This window comes from Tupaia chinensis, unplaced genomic scaffold (assembly GCF_000334495.1).
Source record: "Tupaia chinensis unplaced genomic scaffold, TupChi_1.0 Scaffold000146_1, whole genome shotgun sequence".
NCBI lineage: Eukaryota > Metazoa > Chordata > Mammalia > Scandentia > Tupaiidae > Tupaia > Tupaia belangeri.
Window position 1 is genome coordinate 2,000,505 of NW_006159616.1, and position 10,433 is coordinate 2,010,937.

Here is a 10,433-nt window from a genome sequence, read left to right on the forward strand (position 1 = left end):
GTGAGAAACCACCCCCCAGGGTGGATGGCCACACCTCAGTCCCTCGCTTCCATTCTCCCCTCTGGATTTTGGGCACACGTGTTCGTGGCTGATTTTCAAGCCTCTGGGTCTGGGACTTCAACTGGGGTCCGCCATGAGAGAGCCCAACACCTTAATCACCATTCCACCTGCTGGTCCAGGTCTGAGAATGTTTCATAGTGAAAATAAAACTATATTATTAATATTTGAGGGAAAAGAAAGCAGGAGAGAGGTCTTTCCTGGCAAATACCACGAGACTTTAAAGAATAAAATCCTTTCATTCAATAAATACGTATCAGACACGCCTATGGGCCAGACCCAAAAGAGAGGCTTGGGTTCTGAAAGCGGCCCTGAGGTCTGCTCCCTGAAGGAGCCTCGGACTGTAGCCAGAGCCTGACCCCGAAGAGGTGCTTCGCACAGGGCTGTTGACTGCACCAGGGCTGGGTGAGAAGGGAGAAAGACATTGGTATTATACCTGAGAATGGGTCATCCACAGAGGCAGCACTCAACCGGGGCTGGTAGGTGGTGTGGTAGTTCAGGTGAAGAACTCCCACGTGGCTTACCACGGTTCGAGTCCCAGACCTGGTGGCTGGACTTCCTCACTTTCCTTCTCTGTCTCTCTCTGGTTAAATTTAATAATGAATAAAATTAAATAAAAATAATAATTTTTAAAAAATAACTCTAGAGGGATTCGATGTTTGCCCACCCAGTGGGAAAAGAAAAGAAATGAATGCTGACCACAGCTAGCAGGAGTTAAATTTGAGCTAACATAAAACTCCCTGGCTCCCGGAGTAGTTAAACATGAGAAAAACAAGGAACCCTGGAAAAAGGCCACCCAGCCTCGTTTCAAAAATAGGGCCCATCTGTCCTGGCAGGCTAAAGTAGCTCTGACCCTGACGCAGGGGCCTGGCCAGGATGACCCTGGGGGCCCCTCCCGGCTCTAGGATTCCATGATTCTATGACATGGCCAGCAGTCTGGAGTGGCGGCATGAAGGTATCCGCAGTGGATCGCAAGAGGAGGTCTAAGTCACCCACCTCCTAGAAGACAGAGTGAGCCGGCAAAGCCCTGTGGCAGAGGGACGCGGCTGGCCAGAAGGGGCTCTGCCTGGGTCAGCCCCCGGTCACCTCTGTCTTTTCAGAGGAGACGGGGTGGGGGACAGGGGGTGGGAGAGGCCAGGTCTGGACATTCCACCCATTTCTGGCCCAAAGGACAGGGGCAGCGGGCAGGCCGTGGGCTGGGAAGGGGCCGGCAGCTGGTCTCCAGGCGGGACGGCCTCGAATACAGCTGTTGTTGCCAGGTGGACAGGGAAAATTAGCACTGAGCTGGCAGTGGGGGGTGGGTGGGGGTCAGAGCCTTCCCTCTGGCTGAGCATGGGGGGCGGTGAGCACTGGGGAACCACAGTGTCATTGGCTGGGTCCAGGTGGGCCCAGGAGGGGGCAGCTCTTTGGCCTGGTCAGGCCTTCGTGTCCCTGAAGTGCCCAGCTTTTAGCCAGGAAGCCCAAGGACCCTAGTGCTCCTCCTCTGGTGGGGTGGGGGAGGAGATCCCCTACGCTCAGAGAGAATCAGCCCCCTGGGGGACTTGTCTCACCCCCATCCCCCAACTCTGTTTGGGGCTCCTAAAGTCAATATCGATTTAGTTGTGGTTGGCTATTCCCGCTCTCCTTACCCCTCTTGATGTCCCTGCCCTGGCAGCACCCCCCCCCCTTCATCCTTAGCAGGCTATGAGGGAGGCCAAAGTCCCCCTGACGACACAGCATTGTCTGTCGGGGGTCATCAGACACACCGAAGATGCTGCCCTGGCCCTACCACTCACACCCCGCGAGATCCTAGGGAAGCCAGGTCACCTCCCCAAGCCTCAGTTTCTCTCTGTCAACTGGGAACAGTGTAGGAACTTCCTCCCTGAGCTGGCCCCCAGGCAATGGGTGCGTGTCATGTCGCATCGAGGCTGGGACATCACATCTAGGATGCAGAAGCAGCGGGGTGGGCGGGAAGGTTGATGGGAGCTGCTGGGTGTCGCCTCTGAGGAAGGACTGTCCTTGCTTGGGACTTTACCATCAGAGACCCAGTCCTTGGCCTCTGTGGGCTTTGAGTCCCTGCGTGAAAGGCAAATGGGAATTTCAGAGTGTGGGTAGAGTAGAAGGAAAACGAAGACACTGCCCCGCTTCTTCTAGGGTGTCCTCTGGTCTTAGGCATTGTCCTTCCTTCCCATCCTTTTTCTTTCCTGAAGAAGAGGGTGCCAGTTTTCCAGTTTGAGACTCCCTGGGGCTGGGAGGATGAGGGGCAGGGGGGTATCTGAACACCCGAAGAGAAATCCTGGGGGAAGAATGGGTGCCCAGGTGAGCTGCCCCAACTCTCTCCTGCCAGGCCCAGGTCACCTCCAGACGCTCTCCCAGCTCAGCCACGAAGCTTGATCCACCCGGCCCGGAGGATGCCTGGACACCAGGTGAGCCATGCCAACACCTACAGCCACTTGAGCCATCCCAGCGGCGTGAACCGAGCTCCAGGCTGGGCCCCAGGTCCCCGCCCGAGCAAGGCTAACAGCTTCAAGCGCCCCCGCGCCCCGAGTGACTCGGAGTCCAGCAGCTGCAGCAGCCACTCTGAGCAGGAGTCGCCCTCCAGCACCACCGGCCTGGCCCTGAGGAAGATCTGCATGGGCCGGCCCTACAACTCCAAGTGCGTGGAGACCAGTCACCTGGCGACCCACCCCAGGGTGGCCAGAAAGCCCTCCTGCTGTAGTGGCCCCCACTGCCTGCTCTGTACAGACCGTCCCTCAGGCCCCTCCAGCCCCTCCTTCCTGGACCAACTCATCAAAGGCATCAACTACCTGGATCGATCCACCAGTGCCTTCTACAACAACTGCCCCAAAACGCTGAGCCTGCCCAGGCTCGCCGCTAACTGCCTGGAACGAGCCGCCAACTCGCTCCACCTGGACCGCAGTTACTCCAGCCCCGGCGCCTGCATGGCCACGGCTCAGGGCACTACCCCCAGCACTTCCATGGTGCCATCCACCAGGGGCCCCCGTGCACTACAGTGCCTAGACAACTCCACCTGCCTGAGCGGCTCACACCAGCCTCACTGCCCGGGCCTGTCTCCCACGCTGCCACAGAGGCCAGGGATCAAGCTGCCCGAGCTCCCTTTGTTTGGACACGGGCTCTTTTCCTTAGGTCGTCTGCCCAAGTTCTGGGAAGCAATCCGCTCAGGCTGGACTGCCCCTGAGCCCATCTCCAAGCCCTCCAACTGGTGGTGACATCGACATCCGCTGGGAAATGGGCACGCGTCCATCGGGCTGCGGTGTGGACAATAAATTCTCTGTGGCAGAAAGCTCCTCCCAAGGTGTGCTGCTGGGGGCCAGTGGCCATTTAGTTTGGGGGTCACAAACTCAAGGGTCTCTGGGCCAGGCAGGTTAGAGGCCAAGGAGTGAACCGGGCTGGGTGACGGCAGGGAGTAGCAGACACTGGGTGAGCGGAGAGCGCCTGCCTGGTCTGGGTCCCACTCTCACATAGGTCGCTGCCTTTATGAGAGAAGCCAGAGAGCCGACTGTTTCGTGTTAGCAACCAATTTTAAAATGCCATGGCTTGGGAACCGGCAGTTAATGTAATGGCTATGTCGCTGGATTCCCAGGTAGTCGACCGTGGTTCGCGTCCCGGACCGGGTGGCTTAGAACTCACGCCAGGCGCGTGTGCATGCATGCCCAGGATCCCGAGAGGAGAAAGGAGGAGAAGGGATTGCGGCGTGACCATCCCCCCTGGGGGGTGATTTCTCGCTTTCTGTCTCTATGTCTCTCTCTGTCTGTCTGGCGAGCGCACGCGCCCTATAGCGAAAACCTCTCCAAAAAAAAAAAAATGCCATGGCTTTGGGACCAGCAGGTGGCATAATGGTCACGTCACTGGACTCCCCCATAATTGACCATGGTTCAAGTCCCAGACCTGGCGGCTTAAAACTCACACCAGGTATGTGTGTGTGTGTGCACAAAGTCCTGAGAGGAGATGGAAAGGATTGCGGAGTGGCCATCCCCCTTGGAGGGAGATTTCTTGCTTTCTGTCTCTCTGGTGAGCACACACGGCCTATAGCAAAAATCTCTCTAAAACAAATGCCTTGGTCCTCTGTGAGCTGAACACCAAGCCTGCAAGGCTCAGTTTGAATCTTTGGTTTTCATCTTGTGTGAATCCCTAGGAAGGTCCTTGGCCTTCCTTGGCCTCTGCTTCCCACGTGGGGGCGACTGGCTAGCGGGTCATTCCCAGTTCCTCTCCGCAGTCCTCTTGTTCAGGGTTGTTGATTTTAGCACAAGCCCACAAGGGCAGAAAGGCAGCGATAATAATAATAATAGAAGAGCAAGAAGAAACACTATGGGGCCAGCAGGTGGCGTAGCAATTACATCGCTGGACTCCCACACGGCCAACCACGGTTCAAGTCCCGGATCCAGTGGCTTGAAACTCACACTGGGTATGTGTGCATACATGCCCACAGTACCAGGAGGAGAAGAAGGGGTCACAGCGTGGCCATCTCCCTGGGGGTGATGATTTATCACTTTTCCTCTCGTTCTCTCTCTCTCTGCCCAGCAAGTCCATGTACCTTAAAGCAAAAATCTCTACAAAAGAAGAAGAAGAAAGAAAGGAAAAAGAAAAAAAGAAATCCCAATAGAGCACTTATTTTGTGGCAGGAAGTGTTCTAAGTACTGAGTTGTCGAAAATGTCGTGACATATTTTTTCTGTTTCTCTATGCAAAAGTTCGTCATGACTTTTCCAATGACCCAATACTTTATACATACTTAAATCTTTACTTTTTAAAAATAAAAAAAAATTTTGCTGGAACTGGCAGGTGGCATGGTTTTAGGGGCAGTGGACTCCCACATGGTTGACTATAGTTCAAATCCCAGACCCAGTGGCTTGCTTTCTTGCTTTCCCTATCATTTTATCCCTGGTCAAATTTTAAAATAAAGTTTTAAAAAATATTTATTTATTTATTTATGCAAGAGGGCACGTGCATTTTAACCAGGGAGAGACAGAGAGAAAGGGAGAAACACCCCCCCCATAGGGATCACACTGCACTCCCACCCCTCCCATCTTTGGGACTTCGGGCACGCATGCATATGTACCTGATGTGTTTCTCAAGCCACCCAGTCTAGGACTAAATTGTGTGATCAGTCATGTGGGACCCAGCTGCCTTAACTACCATGCCGGGGGCTGACCCTGTTTCTTTAAAGATGTGATTTTCATGACCAGGGCCTAAAGTGGACATAGAGAATACTTTCTCTCTTTTTTAAAAATAATTATTTATTTAAAAAAATAATGATTTATTTAATTTTATTTATTTATTCATTCATTCATTCATTTAAATTTGACCAGAGAGAAACAGAGACAGAGAAAGAGAGGAAAAGTGAGAAGGCAAGCCACCAGGTCCGGGACTTGAACCATGGTCGGCTATGTGGGAGTGTCCAGCACCCTAACCCCCATGCCACCTGCTGGGCCCTGAGAAACCTTTCTGAGGCTAGCATGCGAGATATTGGACCAGGTAGCCAGTGGTAGTTGCGTGTCGGGGCCTGGTCCCTTGCGGGAGATCTCTATGTGCGTGATTCTGTGTGGGCCAAGTGCGGGCTAGAGTCTGAATGGCAGTCGGAATGAGGTGCCCTTTTCTCCACCTTCCTGGATTTCTTGCTGGAATTCCTGGAAAGTGTTCCCAGGGCTACCCAGCCAAGTCGGCTGCTGGGAAATCAGGTCCCACCAGGCCCCCAGTTAGCCACCATTCTGCCAGGGAGACTTGGGACTGGGGGTCTCGCCTCGTCCTGCCATCCGCCTACCTTGAGATCTGGGATACCCCGCGCCCCGTCTCCAGGCCTGCTTCCCGGTCTGGAATGGGGGCCCTCGAGGCTGATGTTTCTAAACATCTCCTCCTGGTCCCAGGCAGGCTCAGAGCATCTCAAGCCAAGAATTAAGTGCCCCCACCCATGGACTTGAGCCTCAGGGATCCTGAGCCGGGGTTTCCCTCCCACCCGGCCCCTCCCATCTCCTGGGCGACCAATAGCAGCTCAGAGTGTGGACCGGGGCTGACCTTGAGATAACGCAGAACCTGGAGGCCACAAGGTTCCTTGGAGCTTGGGGGCAGCGACCTGCTGCAGCTGAGCCAGTGTCCAAGCAGAGAGGGTAACAACCTGGTGTCCCCACCTCGAGCTCTCCATGTGGTCCCAGGACTGGAGGCCTGCTGGAGGCCCAAGCCCCTGGCCTACTGAATTTACCCCTCCTTCTGGTCCATGTCCGCGGGCCAAGGGAGAGCCACCCGGGCCTGGGCCCAGCATGCACTGCCTTCTTTCTTTGTGTCTTGCTTCCCTTCCCTCCCTGGGTAGAAGACTGTGGCCTCAGTCTCGTGTGTTGTCACCCCACCAGTGACCCCCCCCAACAGGTAAACACTCACAAGAACATAGGCCCAGGAAGGGCCATCTCAGCGCCAGATTCCCAAGCCCTCTGCACGGCACTGCAAGCCGTCTCCTCCCTGCTCCAGGTCTATCTTTGCCTGTTCCTCTGAGGCAGATGAGTGGTCTGTCCTCCCTCCTTCTGGAGGTGCCAGCTCTGAAATGGCCCAGATGCCCCCAGTTAGGGTGTATGACCCTTGCCTAGGCACTGCTCCTGAGATGCCCAGCATCTAGCTCAGTTCTGGCTAACAACAGGCTTCTGAGAGTAAAAGAGAAAGAGAGAAAGAGAGAGGGAGAGAGAGAGACGCACCCTTGGCAGGTCTCATCACTCTGCGATCCCCCTCCCCAGCCCTACAGCTCGCCGTAGGATCTTGGGCACATGAGCAGACCTGGAGTATTTTTAAACCAACTCAGGGATTTGAACCAGTAGTTAGCCACATGGCCTCTAGCACTGCAGTTCAGTTTGCTACCGACTGTGCCACCAGGGCTACACCTATTAAATGCTCTTGTTTTCGGGTTTCACCTATCTCTTCCATGAGGCTGGAGAGAGAGAATCAGAGAGCACCCCCAGCCAGGTCCCCACATTACCCACCCCAGCCTCAGCCAGCCCCAAACCATGAACACACGTGTACCCAGCATACTCAGGGGGTCTCTGGATGGAAATCTGGAACCTGATGGGGGTTAGCCTTGCCAAGCATCATGTTTCACCGCTGTGCCACTGTCCAACTTGTAATGCTGATGACAGGCTTTGTGTGCCATACGGGCTCAGAAAGGGTAACTCCATTAACCTAAGGGTGATGACAGTGTTTCATGCAATATTAACAACGATAACCAACATTTATTAAGCTCTTAGGACTATATGCCAGACACTGGTTTTGTTTGTTACAGGGCAAGTGTGCTCTCTGAAGATAGAGAGAGAGCAAGTGAGAAAGCATGCCCCAGTGGGCATGGCCATGTGGAATCCTCTCTCCTCGATCCTCCTCTCGGGATTTGGGTACACACGCACATGTGCTGGGATGTTTTTCAAGCTGCCGGGTTCAGGGCTTGAACAGCTCAGTTCAAGGGATCCAGCTACTTTAACCACCACACCACTGGCTGGCCCCAGGCATTGTTTGAAAGGCTTTGTATGTTTTGATATATTTAATCATCACAACTCACACCTCTTTAAGAAAGGTACCATTACCCCACTTTTTTGGGGGGAAGAGGTTTTTGCTGTAAGGCACATGCACTCGCCAGAAAGACAGAGAGACAGAAAGTGAGAAATCACCCCTCAGGAGGGATGGCCATGCCACAATCCCTTCTCCTCCATTCTTCTCTCGGGATCTTGGGCATGCATGCACACACGCCTGGCGTGAATTTAAGTCGCCGGGTCCGGGGCTTGAACCTCGGTCGACTACATAGGAAGACTACATGGAAATTCAGTAACGTAGCCATTACACCAACTGCTAGTCCCCCATTATCCCAATTTTACGGGTGAGGAAACTGAGGTACAGACAGGTCAAGTATAAAATATTCTGATAAAGTACATAGAACATGGGGCCGGCTAGTGGTGTGGTGGTTAAGGGCGCTGGACTCCCACATGACAGACTGTGGTTAGGGTCCCAGACCTGGAGGCTTGCCTTTTCACTTTCTCTTTCTCTCTGGTCAAATTAAAAAGAAAAGAAAAGGAAGGAAGGAAGGGAGGGAGAGTGAAAGAAAGAACAAAAGAAAGAAAGAAGGAAAAGAAAGGAAGGAATGAAGGGAGGAAGGAAGAAAGAAAGAAAAAGAAATTATTTATATATATATATATACATATTTTTATCAAACACAATGATCCTTCAAAAATGCTGACATTGGGGACCAGTAGGTGGCATAGTGGTTACATTGCTGGACTCCCACGTGGCTGACCGTGGTTCAAAATCATGAACCATGATTCAGGTGCATGTGTGTGCGTGCCCAAGATCCCGGGAGAAGGATGGAGGAGAAGGGATCGTGCTTGGCCATCCCCCCTGGGGGTGATTTCTCACTTTCCCTCTCACTGTCTGTCTCTCTCTCAGGCAAGCACACACATCCTAAGGCAAAGCTTTCAAAAAAAAAAGCTGACATTGTCATTATAGACTACTATTTATGGAGTAGGCACTCAATAATTATTTTCATAATTGTAACAGCTTGCTAGTGGTAGGTAGTCTGCAAATGTACACAGTGGGTGTTCCATGAATGGCAGGTGTCCTTATAGAGTCCTGTATACAGTAGGTACTCAAGGGAGCTTTGCCCATTGGCCAGGGTTTAAATTGTACCTGTTGGGACAGAATCTCTGTCCTTGGCCCAAATTACCGCCTGGGATACTCACACCTCACAAATCCCTTGCACAAGGTACTCAGCCTGAGTCCAGAGAAAATAAGCATGCTAGTTAGAGCAGGTCCTCTGCTCCACGTGGCCAAGCAGAGGCCACAGGAAGTCCCCCGTGTCCACAGTTCAAGCCATACATATGCAGGGTCCTTGTAAACAGGAAGCAGCATGCTGCTGCAGAACAATGCCACAGCCTGCTGAGCCGTCCCCTTGTTGAAGGTGGCCAAGGAAAGTCCTTCGCACCTGCAGGGTACGTGGTCGTTTACTGAGCACTCACGTTTGTGCCAGCACGCTGACGAGGCCTGAAACAAGGCTCTCAGCCCTCTCCCCACCGCTGGGCTAGGTCTCAGTATCCCTTTGTGCAGACGGGTAAACTGAGCCTCAGAGAAAGTGATTTGCCCAAGCTCCTGCAGTTGGTAAGTTGCCAAGCTGGGACTCCAACTCAGGGCTCTGGCCCACAAACAGTGCCATTCCGATCCAAAGTGCATTTTCCTTCTCAGTATTTGCTGGATGGCTTCCAAGAGGAAGAGGGGTAAATCTCGGCTTCCAAAATATGCAGTAAATTAGACAAAGCTAAGAGGCTGTTTAATCCGGGAGTTTGGGCTGCTCCTCAATAACGTTGAGTGGCCTGCAAGGGCAGGGCCTACCCGGAAAATGCTCTTCCCAGTAAATAATAAGCAAAAGAAATTTCCTTAAAGGTCACCTTCGGTTTCAATCGCTCGATCCAATGGTTCCCATGTAATCGGGTCTTCTTTTGTCACAGGTGCATGTTATTAAATGATTTTGTGCATATTTTAAAAATTTTGACGTCTTTTCAAACAGATAATTTGATATTCCTGTTTGATGATTCCAGAAAACAAATGCCGACTTTTGTATTGCTAAAGTTCACTTTGCAAGAGACACATGCCCCCTGTTCCTGACCCTCGCTCCTCCCCTAACCTTTTCTGTGAACCTCACCCTCTGAGCCTCAGTCCACTCTGTCTCTCACCCCATTCTGAGCCCCACTTCACCCCTCACTGCCTTTTCTGTCTTCAGGGAGCCGGTCCTGCTATTGGGAACATAACCCTGGGAGGGGTGGCACCCCACTCCCACCCAAGTCCCGTTCACACTGTCCTCCTTTAAGCTGAGCTCCGCAGAAGGAGCAGAACCTCAGCCGTGCTGTGTCTGACCTGGTGCCACAGTGCTGGGCAAATTCTTCAACAGCCTCCTGGACCCCTCCCAACAAGGCAGGAATTTCTGGTGAACAATTGAACAAAGCCGGGAACTTGCAGGGAGAAGGCACAGGACATTCCAAAAGGATTTCTCTCAAGCTCCCAAAGACAACATACAGGAACACTGCAGCAAGCCCATGACTGAGCAAAGAAAGCCATGAAAGGGACGGAAAATCTTCTCAGTAGGAAGGGCCGTGCAGGCTGGAGGAAGGAACCAAGGGCCAGGGTCAGGAGGCCTGGGAGGGAGGCCTCGCTCTGCCACTAGTGTCCCTGCAGAGGCCACTCCACCTCTGGCCTCAGATTGGTGGTCCTTGAACACTGAGAGCTGGAAAAGTAAACACCCAGTCCACACACAGCCTTTCATAGCAGTGCTTTGTTCATAACGAAGACTGGACAACGACCCAAAGGCCAACAGCAGGACAGGCTTAATCAACTATGGTGTGTTGATGGGACACAGTTTCAAATAAGT

General features: G+C 52.9%; 1 protein-coding gene across 1 annotated transcript; it reads left to right on the forward strand.

The window, feature by feature from the left end:
• Positions 1-988: 988 nt before the first annotated feature.
• Positions 989-3,345, forward strand: LOC102489438 (hypothetical protein). The gene is made up of 2 exons (XM_006145169.1): positions 989-1,068; positions 2,384-3,345. The coding sequence occupies exon 2, from the start codon at positions 2,448-2,450 to the stop codon at positions 3,264-3,266; it is 819 nt and encodes a 272-aa protein (XP_006145231.1). The 5' UTR covers positions 989-1,068; positions 2,384-2,447; the 3' UTR covers positions 3,267-3,345.
• Positions 3,346-10,433: the final 7,088 nt, after the last annotated feature.